The following is an 18,705-nucleotide window of genomic DNA, read 5'->3' as shown; positions in this document are numbered from 1 at the left end:
TTCCTCAGACTCGATGTGACTTCATTGGCGAGGATACAATTGTGAGAGTTTACAAGGATGCAATACTACCACAATGCTACAGCCTGGAGTATCATTCTTTATTCGATGAGGGTCTGTGATCTCAATGTAATCGTGTTAATGTTATATTCGGTCATCTGTCCCACAACAATTGTTCAGAGTTATCTATTCCCTCATTCTGACAAGTTAATCCATATACCATTACATACAGTGGACGCTTCGCCAACATGGTCAAAGCGAACACCTGGGCCATCACCAAAGGCCTTCTGTTGCTCAGTAGTCTACTGTCTACCTCTAGTGTTGTCAACGCAGACAATCCTATTGTCCAAACAGTCTACACTGCCGACCCGGCCCCTATCGTCCACAATGGCCGTGTCTACCTTTTCACAAGTCACGACGAAGATTGCTCCACATTCTTCAACATGAAGGACTGGCGCCTGTTTTCGTCCAACGATATGGTCAACTGGCAGCACCATCCATCCCCTATGGGTCTGACCGACTTCAGCTGGGCTAACGACCGAGCCTGGGCTGGCCAAGTCGCTGCTCGCAATGGAAAGTTTTACTATTACGTTCCTGTCGCGATGAAAAATGGACGTATGGCTATTGGTGTAGGCGTGAGTGATAACATCGTCGGACCTTACCGTGATGCCTTGGGCAAGCCACTGGTCGACAACAATGAGATAGACCCAACTGTTTTCATCGACGACGACGGACAAGCTTACATGTACTGGGGTAACCCAGGCCTCTACTATGTTAAGCTAAACCAAGACATGATATCTTATAGTGGCGGTATCAACAAGGTCCAGCTTACAACAGCTGGCTTTGGTTCACGCCCCAACAACGCTGATCGCCCTACGAATTTCGAGGAAGGTCCATGGTTATACAAGCGTAACGGAATGTATTACATGCTCTACGCAGCTAATTGCTGCTCTGAAGATATCCGCTACTCAACTGGTCCCACTGCCACCGGTCCCTGGACATATCGCGGCGTTCTCATGGCGCATGAAGGAAAGAGTTTCACCAACCACCCTGCCATTATTGACTTTGACAACAAGTCTTACTTCTTCTACCACAATGGTGCTCTCCCCGGTGGCAGTGGGTACACGCGCTCAGTCGCTGTCGAAAGCTTCCAGTACAACTCCAATGGCTTGATTCCACAACTGCGCATGACCACAGCCGGTCCCGCACAAGTTAGATCCCTTGACCCATACACTCGCCAAGAAGCCGAGACCATTGCTTGGACTAATGGCGTAGAGACTGAGGCTTGCAGTGAGGGCGGTCTTAACGTTGGCTTTATCAACAATGGAGACTACATCAAAGTCAAGGGTGTGGCCTTTGGAAACGGAGCCCAGTCCTTCAGTGCTCGCGTTGCGTCGGCAAATAGCAGAGGAGGCAAGATCGAGTTGAGGTTGGGAAGTGAAACTGGTAAGCTCGTCGGAACTTGCACGGTTCCCTCGACTGGCGGCTGGCAGACATGGAGAACGGTTGACTGCCCTGTTAGCGGAGCTACGGGCACAAGTGACCTGTTCCTTCGCTTTACTGGAGAGGGCTCGGATTACTTGTTTAACTTCAATTGGTGGCAGTTCAAGTGAGAAGTGAAAGGGTACCATGTTCTACTTAGCCAACGATAGGAACAATGTCAAGCTTGTATCAGGATATGGTAGTCGTCTTCTAACAGTCCATCATTCAACTGTGTTACTGATTAATAGATTAACACAAAGGAGCGTGATTTACTTGCCTTGTTTTGTCATACAGATTGCTGTAGAGGTGCATCACGCTCAACACAACATCAACGTGACGGAGACTTGTGGTTACTACGTCTGGGTACTACACAGGGTTCTTACAATCGGTCACTGAGGAAAATGTAGTTTGAGTCTCATACAATGACTTATTGACTACAGACTCCCAAGAACAACTTGCTGCAATATACAGAATTTAGATCTCCTCACCACTTAGCGGTTGTCAAACCTCTCAACCTTGACGGAACCACCAAGACCCTTGGTTGCGTAATTGTGAACACTCCACCTGTTACCAGGGAAGAACTCCCAATAAGTTCCCAATGTGAGCGTGCTTCCAAAGCTAGTGAAGCTATTTCCATCAGTGCTGTAACTGAACTTGGCACTACCGGCCTGTCCTGGTCGCACATCCGCATTCGCTCGAAGGTACACCTTTCGGTATGAAACATTGTTGGTTCTCGCGACCACATTACCGGTGGACTTGGTAGACCAGTCTGTATTCATGGTGAGACCTGATGTCATGACGAGATTGAAGCTGTTGCCTTCGCGCTCAATTCCGATCCACGCAGACTGGTCACGCAGGACACCAAGACCCGTGCGGTCACCATCAGCCATTTGTGAAAAGTCAATCACTACTGTAGCCTGACCCTGGGGACCGCGAATACGATGAGTGAGGGTGTTGCGAGCTTGATACAGATCCTTTGTGACGGTAACAGTTCGAAGAGTCAGGCCGTTGTTTACGGTAAAACCGCTGGTAACAGGGTTGTGGTTCCATTCCCAGTCTGCTCGGAGCTGATTTCCGGGGAAATTGTCAGTGCCGATAGGACTGGCAACATCTCGACGGGGAAGAGGGTAGTCATAGTCGCCCCAAGCACCATTGACAAGTGTGATTTGTGGGAAACCATCACTCTTCCAAGTAACGGGTGCAAGTACAGGGCATCTGCCTCCGGGATACATGTCTGAAAAGCCCATATAGTACCAGTCGCCTTTTTGAGTCTGGATAAGACTTCCCTGATGGGGAGATCCAGCTCTTGGGACATTGGAGAGTTTGAGTCTATCAGCGATGATGCGGTTGTCGTATGGCCCCCAAGGTCCGCTGGTGGACCTGGCGATGTATTGTCCATCCGGAGGACGAGTCAAGAAGATGTACCAGCTTCCATTTCGCTGGTAGAGACGGGCTCCCTCGAGAGTCAGAGGGGGTCTGAGCACGACCTGCTCTCTGACTTCGCTGTTCATGTCCTTGCTGAGCTGTGCAAGGTGGATATCGTCACGACCATACGCAACATATGGGGTATCTGTCTCATCAAAGTGCAATCCAGCATCGTAGTAGCACTTGTTGATCGTCGCGCCTTTGGTCCATGGGCCCATTGGGCTGGAAGCACTGTACACAAAGGTCTTTCCAGTACCACTAATGCACGCGACAAAGTAAAACTTCTTGTCGCTCTCTCTGTATCTCAGAGATGAGGCCCAAATGCCCTTCACGTACGCTCTTCTACCATTCTCCAGACTGTAATCAGGCGACCAGTCGAGAACAGGGACAGAGTGGCCAATGTGTTCCCAGTTGACAAGATCATAAGATCGCTGAACTGGAGCACCGGGGGAGTAGTGGAAAGTCGAGGAAGTCATGTAGTATGCGTCTCCTGCTCGGGTGACTTCATTGTCCGGAAGATCTTCCCAGATAACTGGGTTTGTGAACTTCTGAGCGGTCACCGCAAGGGAAGAGAGGAGGCCAAATATGGCGCTCTTCTTGAAGCCCGTCATAGCGAAAGTGTGACGGAGTAGAATTTGAAAGTGAAGATGTCCAAGACCAAGATGGGATCCACCGTAATGGCTTGTCTTGTATATAATCAGTGTAGATTTGTTCTGTGAGTCCTTCCAATTGCATCATTGGTGGACTTGGCAGAAACATCATGTTCAAATCTATCAAGCTCTCTTCTGATTCGAACGGCAATACATATCCCATTGTAGTAATTCCATTTCATTTGTTGACTCCGATTGGAGGAGAAAACAGTATTGAATTGGATGATTCATGCGGGGAACCTTGCATAGCGCCTCCAGATAAATTGTCTCCAACTGCCGGTGTGATTGAAACATGATGTAGGTCCGCCAGTATAGACTTGAGAGCCTGGTACAGTAGCTTAGTAGCTTAGTAGTGCGCTACTGCCTGGCAAAAGCCAACTGTTTTAGGCTAAAGAACTGCGTTACATCGCACTAGACACTATGGCATCTCATATGTTGATCCTGACAAAATCTCGTAACTTTGCTGCGGTCATGCTTGCATGTATCGATTGCCAAAACGCATGTCTGCATTTGCAGTACAGCGTCTTGGTGCCCAGACTTGGACGAGATCTCGTAGCAAACTCGGTCTGCAATTAGTTAAAAGGTGAAGTGTCGAGCAAGTTGTCATTGGGTCGCATAACGAAAGATCTACACTACAGTTGCGAGATATGTCTCCACCGTTACCCCAGATGATCAGAACACGAGCAAATCAAGTCGGAACGAAGTACTCCGTATATTGCCCACTTACATTAACCTGACTAGAGATTTGGGGCGATGTCCCTTTTGTTTTTGTACTGTTTCGCAGTTGTCGATACCAGCAAAGTCTTGAACCACATAAGCAACAACACTCGTCATTTCATTAGTAAAAAAAAAAAGAGTTACAAAACGCCGTCATGACATCCAGTACAATCCTTCAACAACCGATTTGCAAATTCCCACACCAAATTTCAGTGTCCACCCAACATTATAAACACGAATAGCCATATCAGTATTGCGCAGGCGAGTACCTGTTTATGACTTGGACCTTGACCTTGACCCTGTCTCTGTCATCCACACAGCAAAGCAAACAGCAGTAAATAAGCCAAAGAAGCAGAAACAAGGCCAGAAAAAAGAGAAACAAAAAGATCTCCATGGCAACATACTTGACTAGAGCACCCAAGGTAAAGGCGGTATTGCCAGCTCCATATATATGTCCTTGGGGTATACCAGAAAGTTCGATAATCCCCATCGGGCCTTCGCGCATAGCATAGCCGATCATGACTCCTGAACCAGTGAACAACAATGCGTCAAGTAAGGCGAGGGCGTAAAGCATCCAGCGCCTAAGAAAGTTGCGTAGAATGGTAAGGTACAGTGCAGTGAGGATTAAAATGATAGAAGCCAGGATGGTCGAAAGAACACAAAAGGCAGCCGCAGCTCGCATGAGGTCTCTGGGGCGGGACGGTTCGACAAGATCGTCTTGCATCTTTGCAAGTGCATTCGTCCATGGTTCCATCATCTTGGTCTTGACTGTCGTATTCTTGTTGTCCCCGAGATGTGCCTCGGCGGCGAAAGAAATCATGTCTTCGATGGTGAACACGGGTGGGAAGCTCTGTTTGCAGGTGATTTTCTCTTCAACGTCGAACAGATTCCTGGTTCTGACGTTCATACACACGCCTAGCAGAATCTGTATTAGCACAAGCTTATTCAATAGCATGTGAGAGTTCCAACATACCTGAGAGGCCCCAATACCAGTACTCGGGAAGCTCGAATGTTTGCAGCTTATTTGGAGAGATACCAGTAACATTAGCGGTTGCGTTTACAAGCTCCGCGCTTCCGACTCTGAAGAGATAGACTGATTGCGTCTCAGGTGAGGCACAGCCAACGAGGACAACGATGTTGGCTATGAAGCCGACTGTCAGATATGTCAGTAGTGTTCTTTCTTTCTTGCACGTCTCGGTTCAGGGAACTTACAAAGAATGGCCAGCATGAACCATATCATACCAATCCTGGCCTCACCGACGCCGATCATTCTGAGGAAGAGAGAACCGGTGGACATTTTTTCTGATGAACGAGCCTCCATGATGAATGAAGAAAGGGTAGTGTTTAGAAACGAGTGTCAGTGTGAAAGAGTGTCGTTATGAACGAATGTTATTGAGGATATGAGCTTGGCTGTTACAACAAAGTAACCAGACAGCATCTATATATACTCGAACCTTTGATCCTCATCATCAAATGTTTCCCAAAATACCGTCTTTGCAAATTCGTGGTTAAAGACAAAGTGCTGATGCCACATGCAGGTACGATCGGCATGTAAGCGCTGAGGCTGAACCAAGCTCCTGGTATTGGCTGACGTCTTGGCGAGCAGGTCTCGGTGATGCGGCCTATGCGAATATTCAGAAAAGCTGAATATGAAGCTGAAAACAAGACTGCTTCCATTCGACCTTGACGCGCTTTGTGTCTTGGCAGCGTGTTACCCTTTAGACCTTGACAAGAAACGTTGTCTTTAACTAGGCATTTTCATGTGCTCTGCAGGGGACCACCAATGGTGTGTGTGGCACCAAGGCAAGCCTCCAACCCTCTTAAAATGCCTATTGAGGTTGGGGTTAGTAAGATTCCAGAGAGCTCTACGATAAAAAGACGTTTAGAAAGTTATTATTAGCCGTAGGGGAAGTATGATCTGATGCTCGGAGATCCAACTGCACACTCACCGTCTTTGGCGGTACACGACGTCCAATAATGATCAGAATAAGCTGCGACTCGGCATATCAGTTTAACAGGCGAGAGGACTATGTATGAATGAATGAATGGATGAAAGAAAGCAAATTTTTCTGTTCTTCTATGATCACATTGGCTTGGAATTGGGCGCGTAGGCGTCCAAGGGCAGTATTCTTACTCGCTATCCCTTGGAGAACCTTATGCACCCTTATTTTTGTTGCCTCGATATGATTGCCAATGCCAACTAAGCTTGAACCACATTTAATATTCGTCGAGTAATTACAAATTTAATCATGTATCATGTGTGTAGTCCCATGTCAGTGACTTATTTCTTGACCTGGCCATCATCCACCTGGACTGTCTGACCCTCAATATCGCCAAGTTTATCTCCCATTGCCTGCTGTTCAGCAATCTCATCAGCAGGGATCCTGTTGGGTGTACTATTCACAAGCATGATCATGGGTAGCAGCGAAGCGCCGAGCAGAGCGAATGTTACACAGCTGTCAAATTATTAGTAAGACACTTGGTCCAGTAGACACGGTTGAAAGAACTTACAACCCGACCAGGGGGTCACTCTTGGTTTGTGTGTTCATGCCATACGCAATGGCTTGACCAATGGCCTCAAGACATCGGAACGCAGCACCGTTTCTAACATTTTCTGCATGTTGTTAGTGGATAGTAACTACAAGGGTCCGTGATAAACATACCTTGTGCATCAGTAGCAAAAGAAGACAAAAGCCAGTACATATACGACTGTGAAAGTGGTCCCGTTGTCTGCACAAAGAAGTACGGCAAGAAAGAAGTCGCAAACAAACCGTCATCCCAGTCAATGGCACCAGGGTCATTACGCTCGAAGCGGGCTTGCATAATGATTGACCAGATGTAGACTCCGACGTTCAAGATGACGACAGTGTAGAGACCAATTTGTGCACGGCGACGTTGTGCAAGCTTCTTAGCGTCAAGAATGAAGCCAAGACCGAAGCAACCGATACTGGTACTGTGTTAGAGGGATTGGGGACATGGAAGTGGATAACTACTTACATGCAGAAGAAAGGCGAGACGAGGGATGACAAGGCTCGGGCGCGGACAGTAAAATGGATTCCGAGATAGGTTGACCAAGAGCCACTATCATCAAGGTCAATGTAAGCGATTCCAGAGAGGTTCGATGTCTTACCTGTAAAAGAAGGACCAGACAGCCCAAATGGCCGACAAAGTGATGAGTCTCGAGGTCATGGTCTTGGCAATGCGCTTAACCTCCAACTTTGTCGAAAGTGTTTCGGCGGTGACGATCTTGGTACCATCAGATCGAATAACGTGTTGAAATGGGGTAATCATGAATGCGAAAGGCAGACTGAAACAGGTTAGTTCTCCTCTAGTTGGTGGAATGTTGAGACTTACGCCAGGCATTCAATAATCAGGAAAGCAATGTATGTGTCCGGAGTGACTCCGCCACTGACACCCTTCTCATGGTTTTTCGACAGACTAGAAGATGGTCAGTACTATCACACGTTGCACCCAGGAGTTTGACTTACTTGATAGCACCACCCACGAGCTGTCCTAGGTTACGGGACACGATCCAAAGAGCCAGGTATTTACCACGAGCTCCAGAAGGGGCAAGAGTCATAATGGCACCAGCTTCAGCGACATACCAGCAACCAGTTCCGATGCCGCCAATTGCACCGCTCAAGATCAGATACTAGAATAGTGTCAGTTTTGGTGGAGGTCAAAAGTATCTTCAAGATAACCCACCCATTGATTACCGAACTTGCTGTTACAGTAATATGCCGAACCTTGAATAGGGAAAGACATGGAACCGATGACGAGAGCCCATTTGACGCCGATTTTGTTGACAATCGGACCGCCCATGAAACAGGCTGGAGAAAAGAAATGTCAGTATTACTTCAGAATGATACCATTATATGTTTAACTGTACGTACTGAAAGCCAAAGCAGCATAGCGAAGGGCAGTCGATATGTTGGAAACCTGAGGAGTGGCAAGACCACCACCACCCAAGCCTGCAATAGCATCTGACATGGCCGGGCCACAAAAGGCCTGGATGCTCAGAAGTATCATCTGGGTGAGACTGTGATGCCAGATATACTTCCACATAGGAATATCCCTAGTGGGAGACATTTCTGCTGCTCGCACTGATTCAGCGCGAGCATCACCAGTGGAGGAAACAGTGGTCTTGAGTTCAGTCATTGTTCAAGAAGTAAACACACACAAGATTACTGATGGACTTAAGATCAACATTGGTAGAAACCAGCGTCTTTATATATCCGATTCACTAACACCGGCGCCAACCTTATCATCGTTACCCCACGGGGTCACTTCCTGTCTGTTCATCTGTTTATTCCCCGCTTGATATGAGAAGAGTGAAGGTCCAAGCGAGGGGTCAGTAGTCGGCCAACTCGTTAACCAATCATGTCTTTGCCGACATGAGTCGCTTGACCTTCCCCACGGGGTTTAGTCTGAGCGTTATCGGCGACTTATCTCTCAAGAAGGTCCAGCCGAGACAAGATATGACTCGCATATCACACTCGGGTCATGATGCCGGAAGCGACTCCATGATAATTGCCACTATTGATTGTTGCAGGTTGCACGATTGGTTGGATCTCACTCTTTATTTCCTCTCGATAAGTGCGTCTGTTTGTGTCCACCACTGGCGGCTTCGCTTATGCCAACTTATCATCATCATTCAGCTGCATACAATGGGACTGATAAACAAGATAAAGATATATAGTGGCTTTAGAACATTTAAGGATATTGAGATTACATTCTGACGATAAGGGAATTTCAAAGATACACTAAACATTACTCGGGCTTGCGTCCATAAACATATCGGACCTTGATGTAACTGTGAACTTTGCGGTTCCGCAAGGCCTTGCGCACCTGCATGAGGAATATCTGGTACTCATCACTGGGCCACTTGAGTACATGATTCCACAGCACGAATGAGTATCCTTGTCCAGTGTTAGTTCATTGGGCATTCCGCGATGTTATAGTCACAATTTCTTACCTTCCGGGTCATTCTCTAGTGTCTGTAGCATAAAACGACCAACTTCAGCCAAGGCTGGATCTTTGGGCCATCCACCGATCGGAACCTGTAATCGCAACATCAGTTTCTGGTTCTATCATATTGACAACATGCTTACCTTGTAGTCCACCACCTTGATATCTTCAAAGCCAGCCTTCTCGATGCCTTCTTTCTGCTCCTCAAGGACAAAGAACGAACGTCCCATGACCTTGCCGCCCTCTACCAACAACTTGCTAGCCGTACCCCAGACAGGCTCTAGGTCTATAGTTCCATCGTCACTGCAAAATCGAAGATCGGCTTCAACAGACTCGACCCAACCCCCGGGTGCGCAACAACGGTAGGCCTGTTCGAAAATATGGTTCCAGTCCGTTATTGCACCAAACAGATATCGGATGTGAATAAAGTCAAAATGGCCATCTTCCCAGGTCCAAGTTTGACTGGCGTCTTCTATTTCGAATCGGACATTAGGCGGAACCCATTGGGGCTGGCAAGGTGAAAGGTCTGTGCCGATCACTTCAGCACCTGGATATTGATCTCCAAAGTCCCTGAAAATCATAGAGGTCAGTCCAGTTCAGAAGTGTTAGTGTCAAGTCCAACATACATCGACCAGATACCTTTACACAGTCAGTCAGGTTCATGATAGATTTGGGAGCAAGAGACTTACCACTTCCTGTTCCGACATCAAGCACGTTCTGTTGTAAGAATTATTAAAAAGCTCTCTTCTATGATTTACCACCCTTTCGGTCTTACCTGAATGCCATCTTTGATTGGGGCAAGGAAGAGTTTGCCTTCGAGTAGAAGCAAGAGGTAGTGATGGCTATGGGTTGTTAGATTGCAGGTTACCCCATCAAAGATGGTTGTCTACTTACGATAGATCAACACATTCCATCTGCTGCTCGTCATTAGGGAAGACGTGTTCACTTCTGTATTTGTCGCTATGGTAGGTTCGTCCATGGATTCGGCGATATTCAAGGATACTCTCGGAGACTGATGCTGTTGAACTTGACCTGTGCGTTCATGAGTAAGTTTTGGCAGTACAGTTCAAGGATGATATTGACGCTTACGCATCTGATTGAAAGGATGAATCTCCGTCGTCGATCTAACAACTTTTAGCCTTATTCCATGTGGAAATACGCAGACTGTACCTCAGGTTGGCCACCAACATCCAATTCGTTTGGAGGTGATGGTGTCGGCGTCGGCGCCTTGGCTGGTGAATCAGTAACGTTTCTCACTTCCGTCATTTTGGCTATAGTTATAGACTGAAGACTTTGATCAATGTCTGGCGAATGGTGTAAGCCTGCTTTTACCATATAGAATAGTTGAGAGAGGGGATGTTTGTGAGAAATGAGTTGTTTTATCTATCAGGCCATTTCACGTGAGGTTACAGGGAACACGTCGCCTGTTATTTGCGGATAAAGCTGCATGTTTGAGGCGCGGGCAGAACCAACAGATGTTCATGCACATGTGAGAACCAGAGGCTTGGCAGTTTATTTCTTCAAATGGTTTTATCATGATGCAAGTGAGATAACAAAGTTAAGACGGGAGGCTGATGGCCACTCAATTGAGAGAGTGAACATACGTGTCACCTCATCGCAAACTCATTCCGTGATAATCTCCTGTGTTTTTGGATAGGCTTGATGGTATATGAAGTGGTCACTACTGACATTTATGACTTTGCCAATTCTTTTTGCTGTTTCAGAAACTCATCCTTGAGGTCTTGGTAATCCTCATCATCCTTGCAACGTTCCCAATATCCTCGAAAGATGAGACTTGCCCTTTCTTTCTCCTTCTTATCAGGATGTTCCTCACTCTTTGGTAGTTCTTTGTTTGTTCCTTTCGCGTACTTCCGCCCGCCCGCGTGGTTTGCGTATCGCTTCGCACGCGTCATGCCCATCTGGATAAACTTGCGCGTCATATCCATTCCAACAAAGTCGCGCTGATCCTTGAACTCGTTGAACTTATCCCACAATTCTTCCGCACTCTTTTTCGCGATTGGGACTGTACGGAAACGCCATAGTGGAAGGATGTGTGATTTGTATGGTTCGAATGTCAAGACACCTTGTTCGCCGCGACCTATACGGTATGACATGCGATGGGCTTCCGTGATAGTGTCCATTAAGCGCTTGGCTTTGGTTGAGTTTGCCATTTCGTTTCAGTGATTATAGAAATATCTCTCTCAAAGATGAAATATCACGATTTGTTTTCTTTGATGGTAGAAATGAATTGTAGTTTTGTTGGCCCATCGTTATGTTTCTCTCCAAACGCGTCGTGGAATAAAGAGATCTATGACGTATTTAACCTCGTGACTAGTTATTTAACGCTACCTGACGTCTGCGCTGGCCTTCATATATAAAACAGGTCAGAAAAATGTCTGTAGGTATGTACTTGAAACCATGGAAATGGAATATTTCCTAATGTCGTGCTCGACAATGTGTTCTAGATAGCCCCAAAGCCTAACTTGAAGTCACGCTGGATAGTTATTCACACATTTGACATCACACAAGGAATACGGAAATGGTTTCAGATACTAATATGCCAACCAATACCACATTAGAGAGTTACTTGATCTGGGGAGATAATTAAGAAAGACTCTTGAAAGTCACCCAAGTCTGAACACTGACTGTTTAGGGTAACATATTTTGTACAAGGGTTCCACGAGCCAATCAATAACTTCATGATATATACAGTTTGAATTCTTATTGACACTGCTCTGTTGGTTGTGTACTTTGCTCTCAGACGTGTTGGTTGTTGGCTTTGCAAACTTCTTCTTTTCACAATCAATCCGACCGACGTTGTTCGATCAATTCAAATCATGCGACGCCACTTGAAGGTTTGGTTCGAGACCAGAAAATCTCGTCGTCAAAAAGAAAAAGTCGCTCCCACACCTCAGATGCCATGTCTTACAAGCCCGCGCCCACGCGTGTTGACACCATCATCTTCGGAGCAAAATCTCTCGCTACCACTGCAGAGCTCCCCACTATTCAGCAAGTTGCCAACCGAAATCCGGCGACAAATCTTGGTTTTTGCCTTTGGAGATCGTACTGTGCATATGGATTTGGTCCTTGAGCACCCTACCAAGCCAGGAGCAAATAGCTCGGGGCAAGATTACCGGCATGGCAATTTGAGCACACGATACGGTCAAACCCTCGACAGAAGCCAACCTCATATTTGGAAGTGGAAAGGTTGTGTGTGCCATCGGGTGGTCACACCTCAATACCGAAAAATATTACAGTCTGACGAATGGGTGCCCCAACCAGCTGATGATCATTGCTGCTCTGGAGAGGCAGACTTTTGCCGGATGTGGACTGAACATTACGGGACTAATGATGCGTGCTTTATTGGCGTCATGGGATGGCTATTAGCTTGTCGACAATCGTGCGTTCAATTCTATATTTCTCTAGCATTATGATGACTGACAATTTTCTCAGATATGCTGAAGGCGTGGATGTGTTGTACCACACTAACACCATACACATGTCCAGCAAGGACTTGATTTCTAATTTGCCGAATCTTATTCTCCCACAGCGTCTTTCTATGATGACTTCACTCGAGGTAGTGTGGTTGATAGACTCGGAGATACGGTCGAGAGTATCAGTCCCGCAGCACAGTGACCTGAACCAAATTCTCTCGATTCTCGACACACATTTTCCTAAGCTCCAACGATTGAACCTCGCTCTGAAATTGAAACTATATGACATACTTCCTGTGGAGATGGAAGAAATGGTCAAGACTTTGGACTTGTTTGTCGCCCGTCGCGGGCAATACCTACAGGAACCAATCACGGTTTCCCTTGCAAGCTGGGCATTTGAACAGCTGGTTAGAGAGGTCTATAGGATGGCCATGGAAGAGAGGGGTTTGGATTCATTCAAGTCACAAAGCTGGCTACGACACAAAGTATGGCACTACTTGGATGGCAGGTATGACTGTGCACCGAGAGGAGACACAAGAGAGACGTACGGAAGTATCGAGGGTATAACAGCCCAGAACGGTTACTGGTTTCGGGTGGGGGATTGCGCAGAAAAGAAAACCATTATTGTTGAGATGGGATGCTTCGGATCTGGAGGAGGCATAACAAGGGATGGCAGATTTGAAAATACTCCGAGGAATCTAACTTGGAACAGCGAACTTGGCCGATGGGCTTAAATTGAAATTTAGATTATAGCTGTCTCCAATATAGCGTCTCTTCCTAGGCCTCTAATTCATGACCAGTAGTAATATGGGTTGATCTCTAAACATGGAAACAGATGGGGGGGGGATGCAAAAAGAAACGTCAGCTCAGTCATTCGACCACGCCAGGAGTCGAACCTGGAATCTCTAGAGGGATCAGGTGCTGGAACCGAAATCTAGCGCCTTAGCCATTAGGCCACGCGGCCGCTGCTTTTGATGAGTCAGCTCACTACTATTTTCATACTGGAGGTCTACACTGAGTCAATCACAACGAGGCCAGTCATATATATCAAGTGCAGACTATATTTGGGACTACTTATCCTAATTATTCGGTAGATTCATATCTAATTACACTCCCTGATGATAAAGTTAGTCACAATGTTGTGTAAAGCTCATGAGAGTAGGCCATAGCTTCTGCATGGGTCACGTTACCCGGATTAATTCTTCGGAGTTGACCTTTGGATCTGGGCCTCGTTTATCAAGTTGGCTTTCTCAATTCACCATTATTGGGCAGGGCAGCTGCACGTATTCTTGATGAGGCACTTATTTATTCTAAGATGAGCTTTATGAAGTATTGAGTAACCAATATACGCACCTTTATTGACCTTGTCGTGATCCGGAAAATCTTCTGTGCACGGGGCATTTTGACCATGACTTGGCACTGTTGGCAGCCTAGAAAAACCAACAGACCACATTAAATTTAATTTCCTCATTCTCGAACCATTTTGCACCGCCTTTTCAAGATGGAGGCCTATAATATGATACTCCAGTTCCCTGGCGTCGATGAATTGTTGCAGAGTCCCTCAGATGAGGAAACAGGGTTGGCTCTAGAGGAACTCTGGAATATGCTAAAGAAAGATCCTACAGATTCTTTGCGCCTCAGCGATATCATCCCTCATGTTCTACTGGAGCTTGATCAAGAGCAAACATGTTATGACTTTATCAAATGGTGGGCATTGCATGGTCCGAAATCACTCTCCGGCAGCCCAAACTCCCCCTTCTTCGACCTTGAAGGAGCCGATGCTTGCGAATCTTTAAGCACGTTACCACTATCGCGTCTCAGTCTAAGTCACCTTGTCGCTCTCACTCTTCTTAAGCTCCGACTATGCATGGACCTCGGCGCCATCACAGATGAACATTTCGATACCTCGATAGGATTCAATGGCGATGAGCCAATCATGGATTTTTCGCTCGGGTTGGTTGCAGAGGATGTATTTGAAACCACGAGGGAGTGGTCGGATTTTGCAGAACTATTGAGCAACGTGGAGAACCAGTACCTCGATCTCTGCAAGCAAGTGAACGAAGTGAACCCTCATTTCTGGGAAGCTTTGGTAACCGAGGAGCCGAATTTCAGTTCCACTTCCGAGACTCCAGGGCCTGGGTCGAGGAACGAGGCCGACTTTGTGCTGTATCATTGCAGACGCGCATGGGACAAGAGTAGTGATGCTCTCAAGAGAATTGAATGCGATACTTCGCATTACGTTCGGCCGTATATTGGTCCGACTGGGGTCAACGAGTCAAAAACTCTCAAGAAACACAGAGGCACAGGAAGAGTGTTTCCAACCCGGTTAGATTGTGCCGACCTCCATCCAGATGACGAGGATATCCTGACTGGTATAAACATCGACCATGAAAGAGGCTGGTCATTATTTGGGGAGCAATCGAAACTGCTTCTATACGCCAATGGGCACTGTACATTCAACGGCAAGTGGTATGCCTGTGGAGGCTGGAGCGTATCATTTGGTAATGACGATCCTCGCCTACCCTGCCAATTTATTTCGGACCGTCTAGAGGAAAAGGGCCCATTTGGAGATTGCGAAAAGGCCACAAGCAACAGAGCCGAGTTGCGCGCGGTCGTTGCTGCTCTTCGTTTGAATGATTGGAAAGCAGAAGGGTTCACCTCTATTGTGGTCGCTACCGCCTCATCCTATGTTTTGAACGGAGCAACGAAACGGGCGAAAAGTTGGATTTCCAATGGATGGAAATTCCGAAACGGCAAGGAGGTTGACAACAAAGACTTATGGCAGCTTCTACTTGGCGAGGTAGAACGATGGGGTGATGAAGGGCTAGACGTTTTTCTGCTTGAAATCCCACAGCATCTGAACGAAGAGGCGAATATGGCGGCCAAAGTGGCTGCTGAGATGAAGCCTGATAGGGAAGAGTTCACCGATATCGCATTGTGCTTAAGTCAGCCTTCTCCCCCTGAGCCAAAACTGCAGGCCCATGCCCTTTTCGTTTGTCTCGCAGGCAGTCATCATTTTCAGAAGTTCAGCTGCCGCAACATATGCGCACCGGACGATAAGCCCACGGAGCATGCGTTTAACCCTGAAGCTGCACTCGAGTATTTAAACGGACTATCCCCTCCTTCCATGATACTCATTGCAGATGCTATGATCACTCGCCATAGAGAAGTTTTGGAACGAATCATTGATCGCATGCGAGACGGAACTACAGTCATCGTATCGGGTTCTTTTGGTACCACGGTAACATCCAGCGAGCTTGGCCGTTTCTTTTCAATCCTTGATCTACCATGGCAGAAGGATGCTGATCATGATGCCGAACCCGAGTTACAATGCAGTGTTCGTAACGGAAAATTCCGGCGCTTCTGGTTACGAGCCACAGGGCTCCCACCTTTGCCCAAAGGCGTTGAAAGGCGGACCGAAAATCCAGTGTCCTGGTACACCGATCCTACTAGCGGTCTTGCCTTTACAAAGATAGGGTTAGGGAGGCTCGTGTTAGATGCACAGATTAGTACCACTTGGCCTGGTCTCCTTGGTCAACTTGACCTCCCCTCTGTAGAGTTTTGTATGCTCTGATATGTCAAGTGTAACGTACTCATTGTTTGATTTCTTGTTCAAGCACCTCATTTAATTAATATCTAAGAAATCCGAGTCGAACTTTTTGAAAGCCAAAAACCAATACTCCAAGTCCCTTCCAAGCAAAATTCGTATCATGAATCAAAAATAGCACCATAAGCTGGAACACCGCGAGTCTGCATTCCAAACACAACCTTGTCCGTAACCTTTGGATTCGAAATGATGTAAACCGCCTCCGCGTTAGACTCAACCACCAGCTTATAAGTCTCGAGCACAATGTCAGGATAGCCACGTGTAGTAGTGTTCCAGATAAGCGCGTTGGGGTCAGCTCGCTTGACAGCGCTGACGACACCTGGCCCATATGTCTTTTCCGGATCACGAGTCGACCAAAGAACACGACGAGGCGTGGCATCGGCGTAGAGAAGGGAGAGACAAGGTCCGATACCAGATCCTGTAGCGACAATGACAATTCGTTGGAAGATCTTGGAAGTGTACAATAGACCATGTAGGGGTGCACCTCGAACCCAAAGCTTTCTCTCTGCAGCGTCCATAATTTGCTTCTTGGTAAAGTCTCCTGCGTTGGAGACAACAACACTAAAACCCTCAACCTTACCAGACTCAGGCTCAATATCGGGAATTGTAGCAAATGCGTGCCACTCAGTCAAAGGCTTGTCGCTGATCTTGAGGCCGTAGAAAGGCTTCATGTCTCTGTACTTGAAGTGGAGACGGGTAGCATGGTCGCTCAGCTTCTCGGGGTAAACCACGCGACGGCGGAGTCGGGACCAAGAAGCGATTGTGCAAGAGGTAGTTACGCAAATGCACCAGAAGTTGGGAGATCGGACCAGAGCGTAAGCAATAGACTTGTTCCACTCGTGAGCAGTGACGCGAGCTTGAACGATGTTGTGCACCCAAAAGGCAAGGAGTGAAACCCAACCAGCAAAGCGATGGAAAGCTTCAAAGTGATCATGGAACTTCCTTCGGATAGTGGGGTACGCAGCCACCAGGATGACGAAGAACATGCAGACCACGACCCAGCCAGTGATCATGTTGACCAGTCTGTACTCTTTCTTATCTTCGGCATACTCCATAGTGGCCAGGATCGTGTAGGCCAGATACCATGATGTGGCAGCGACTCCAGCACCGCTGTGGAAACCACCATAGTGAAACACTTTGGCGAGTCGCTTTCTGATGCTCATGGGCCAAGAGTGAGGAACGAGAACGGCGATTTCGTAGCATAGATTGACGAATTCTTCTTGACGAAATAGAATGCAGACCATGAGGTTGGCTGATGCAGCACTAGCGGCGTCGCGGGAAAGGAGTGTCGTGTTGGATACAACCATGAGAGCGATGAATACGGCGGCATTGGCGACGAAAATTATGGTGAAGATCTTGCGGTATGTTGATGCATGCCTATCTACGTACCGTTAGAACTAATGTCAGGTATGGGAAAGAGGAAGCGCTTACACTTGAGGTCTCGAGTCTTTTCTGAACCTCGCTGTTCAGGAAGTTGGATCTCCTTTGGAGTGGCCAGAACAACTTCATTCTTTTGCTCGGTAGGCTGAGGTGGGATAGAGTTGAGTGATGTCTCTGAGCCTGAGGCAATCTGCAGAGCAACTGCTTCTCCGTATGAAGCCATCCTGTCAGTTACTCAGGATTTAGTAAAGATTGGATAATAAGAAGGATGTAAGTGAATGCTGTTGTTAGGATAAAGATAGAACAGACGGTAACAGCCAGCTTCATATATACCTGTAGTTGATTAAGGCTTCATCTTAGTTTATCCATGGTTGGTACACTCTTGGGTGATAGATTGTTACATCTCATGCAAGCCATTCGACAGCGCCATGATTTACCAGTCTACGATCTTGCGAGTAGGTTTCGAATCGCCAACCCATTCGGGGTAGCCATGCGCTTTTAGTGTTGCCAATTCTCACCATGGGGCTGGTAGTGACAAACTAGGACAAGCGATTGCGATCTGGCGCATGTGGCTTGCTGCGGTAGGATTCACTTTCGCATTCGCTGGGTAGGAGGGCTAGTAGGTAGCAGAAATAATGGCCCCCTAAGTCTTAGGGTATAAAAATAAGTAGTCTAAGAATTATAGTCTAAGGGGCATAAAGTGTCTCACTTATTTCGTCTCTCATGCTTCCAGTGGTCAATCTTTCTGATACCCTGAGAGAGGGTTACAGCCTTCCAAGGCTTTATGTCTTTGTTGCCCAACAAATGTCGAGTCTAGTTAGACGCCAGCGGCTAACATCAAGATTGTGGCTTTATTAGTCTTGAATTCTAGCAGGAAAAACCCTGAGTAAGCTGGGTCTTTTCTGTCTTTATTGCGCCGTTTAACAGCAAATGGACTTGAGCGGGCAGGATTATTCGCCATAGCCAGTTGACAACAGGTTTGAACAGATCGGTAGAACCCAGGTCAGATTCCAACAGTCGATGATGTGATCCTCTGTTGATTCAT

At 47.0% G+C, this 18,705-nt stretch overlaps 9 protein-coding genes and 1 non-coding gene across 10 annotated transcripts; 3 read left to right on the top strand and 7 right to left on the bottom strand.

Moving 5' to 3' along the window:
* Nucleotides 1–245: 245 nt before the first annotated feature.
* Nucleotides 246–1,610, top strand: FPOAC1_011549 (uncharacterized protein; the record flags this gene model as incomplete). The annotated part of the gene is made up of 1 exon (XM_044855923.1): nt 246–1,610. One exon carries the CDS (start codon nt 246–248, stop codon nt 1,608–1,610), a length of 1,365 nt encoding a protein of 454 aa, XP_044703236.1.
* A 360-nt stretch (nt 1,611–1,970) lies between these two features.
* On the bottom strand, nt 1,971–3,515 carry FPOAC1_011548 (uncharacterized protein; the record flags this gene model as incomplete). The annotated part of the gene is made up of 1 exon (XM_044855922.1): nt 1,971–3,515. The coding sequence occupies one exon, from the start codon at nt 3,513–3,515 to the stop codon at nt 1,971–1,973; it is 1,545 nt and encodes a 514-aa protein (XP_044703235.1).
* A 762-nt stretch (nt 3,516–4,277) lies between these two features.
* On the bottom strand, nt 4,278–5,592 carry FPOAC1_011547 (uncharacterized protein; the record flags this gene model as incomplete). Its single annotated transcript, XM_044855921.1, has 4 exons — nt 4,278–4,380; nt 4,676–5,186; nt 5,245–5,424; nt 5,484–5,592. 4 exons carry the CDS (start codon nt 5,590–5,592, stop codon nt 4,278–4,280), a joined length of 903 nt encoding a protein of 300 aa, XP_044703234.1.
* A 960-nt stretch (nt 5,593–6,552) lies between these two features.
* On the bottom strand, nt 6,553–8,429 carry FPOAC1_011546 (uncharacterized protein; the record flags this gene model as incomplete). Its single annotated transcript, XM_044855920.1, has 9 exons — nt 6,553–6,727; nt 6,783–6,885; nt 6,935–7,218; nt 7,269–7,352; nt 7,402–7,578; nt 7,626–7,709; nt 7,760–7,923; nt 7,977–8,101; nt 8,165–8,429. The coding sequence occupies 9 exons, from the start codon at nt 8,427–8,429 to the stop codon at nt 6,553–6,555; spliced, it is 1,461 nt and encodes a 486-aa protein (XP_044703233.1).
* Nucleotides 8,430–9,041: 612 nt separating this feature from the next.
* On the bottom strand, nt 9,042–10,505 carry FPOAC1_011545 (uncharacterized protein; the record flags this gene model as incomplete). Its single annotated transcript, XM_044855919.1, has 9 exons — nt 9,042–9,190; nt 9,247–9,331; nt 9,383–9,809; nt 9,866–9,878; nt 9,929–9,956; nt 10,015–10,081; nt 10,134–10,271; nt 10,329–10,363; nt 10,410–10,505. 9 exons carry the CDS (start codon nt 10,503–10,505, stop codon nt 9,042–9,044), a joined length of 1,038 nt encoding a protein of 345 aa, XP_044703232.1.
* A 425-nt stretch (nt 10,506–10,930) lies between these two features.
* FPOAC1_011544 (uncharacterized protein) lies at nt 10,931–11,410 on the bottom strand (the record flags this gene model as incomplete). Its single annotated transcript, XM_044855918.1, has 1 exon — nt 10,931–11,410. One exon carries the CDS (start codon nt 11,408–11,410, stop codon nt 10,931–10,933), a length of 480 nt encoding a protein of 159 aa, XP_044703231.1.
* A 666-nt stretch (nt 11,411–12,076) lies between these two features.
* On the top strand, nt 12,077–13,407 carry FPOAC1_011543 (uncharacterized protein; the record flags this gene model as incomplete). The annotated part of the gene is made up of 3 exons (XM_044855917.1): nt 12,077–12,639; nt 12,693–13,181; nt 13,386–13,407. 3 exons carry the CDS (start codon nt 12,077–12,079, stop codon nt 13,405–13,407), a joined length of 1,074 nt encoding a protein of 357 aa, XP_044703230.1.
* A 141-nt stretch (nt 13,408–13,548) lies between these two features.
* Nucleotides 13,549–13,637, bottom strand: FPOAC1_011542. The gene has a single exon. It is a non-coding gene; the product is annotated as a tRNA-Arg (tRNA).
* A 537-nt stretch (nt 13,638–14,174) lies between these two features.
* Nucleotides 14,175–16,247, top strand: FPOAC1_011541 (uncharacterized protein; the record flags this gene model as incomplete). The annotated part of the gene is made up of 1 exon (XM_044855916.1): nt 14,175–16,247. One exon carries the CDS (start codon nt 14,175–14,177, stop codon nt 16,245–16,247), a length of 2,073 nt encoding a protein of 690 aa, XP_044703229.1.
* A 134-nt stretch (nt 16,248–16,381) lies between these two features.
* On the bottom strand, nt 16,382–17,883 carry FPOAC1_011540 (uncharacterized protein; the record flags this gene model as incomplete). The annotated part of the gene is made up of 2 exons (XM_044855915.1): nt 16,382–17,661; nt 17,712–17,883. 2 exons carry the CDS (start codon nt 17,881–17,883, stop codon nt 16,382–16,384), a joined length of 1,452 nt encoding a protein of 483 aa, XP_044703228.1.
* Between the last annotated feature and the right edge of the window lie 822 nt (nt 17,884–18,705).

This window comes from Fusarium poae, chromosome 4, assembly GCF_019609905.1.
Source record: "Fusarium poae strain DAOMC 252244 chromosome 4, whole genome shotgun sequence".
Taxonomy (NCBI): Eukaryota; Fungi; Ascomycota; class Sordariomycetes; order Hypocreales; family Nectriaceae; genus Fusarium; species Fusarium poae.
This window is presented reverse-complemented; position numbering and strand designations above follow the sequence as displayed.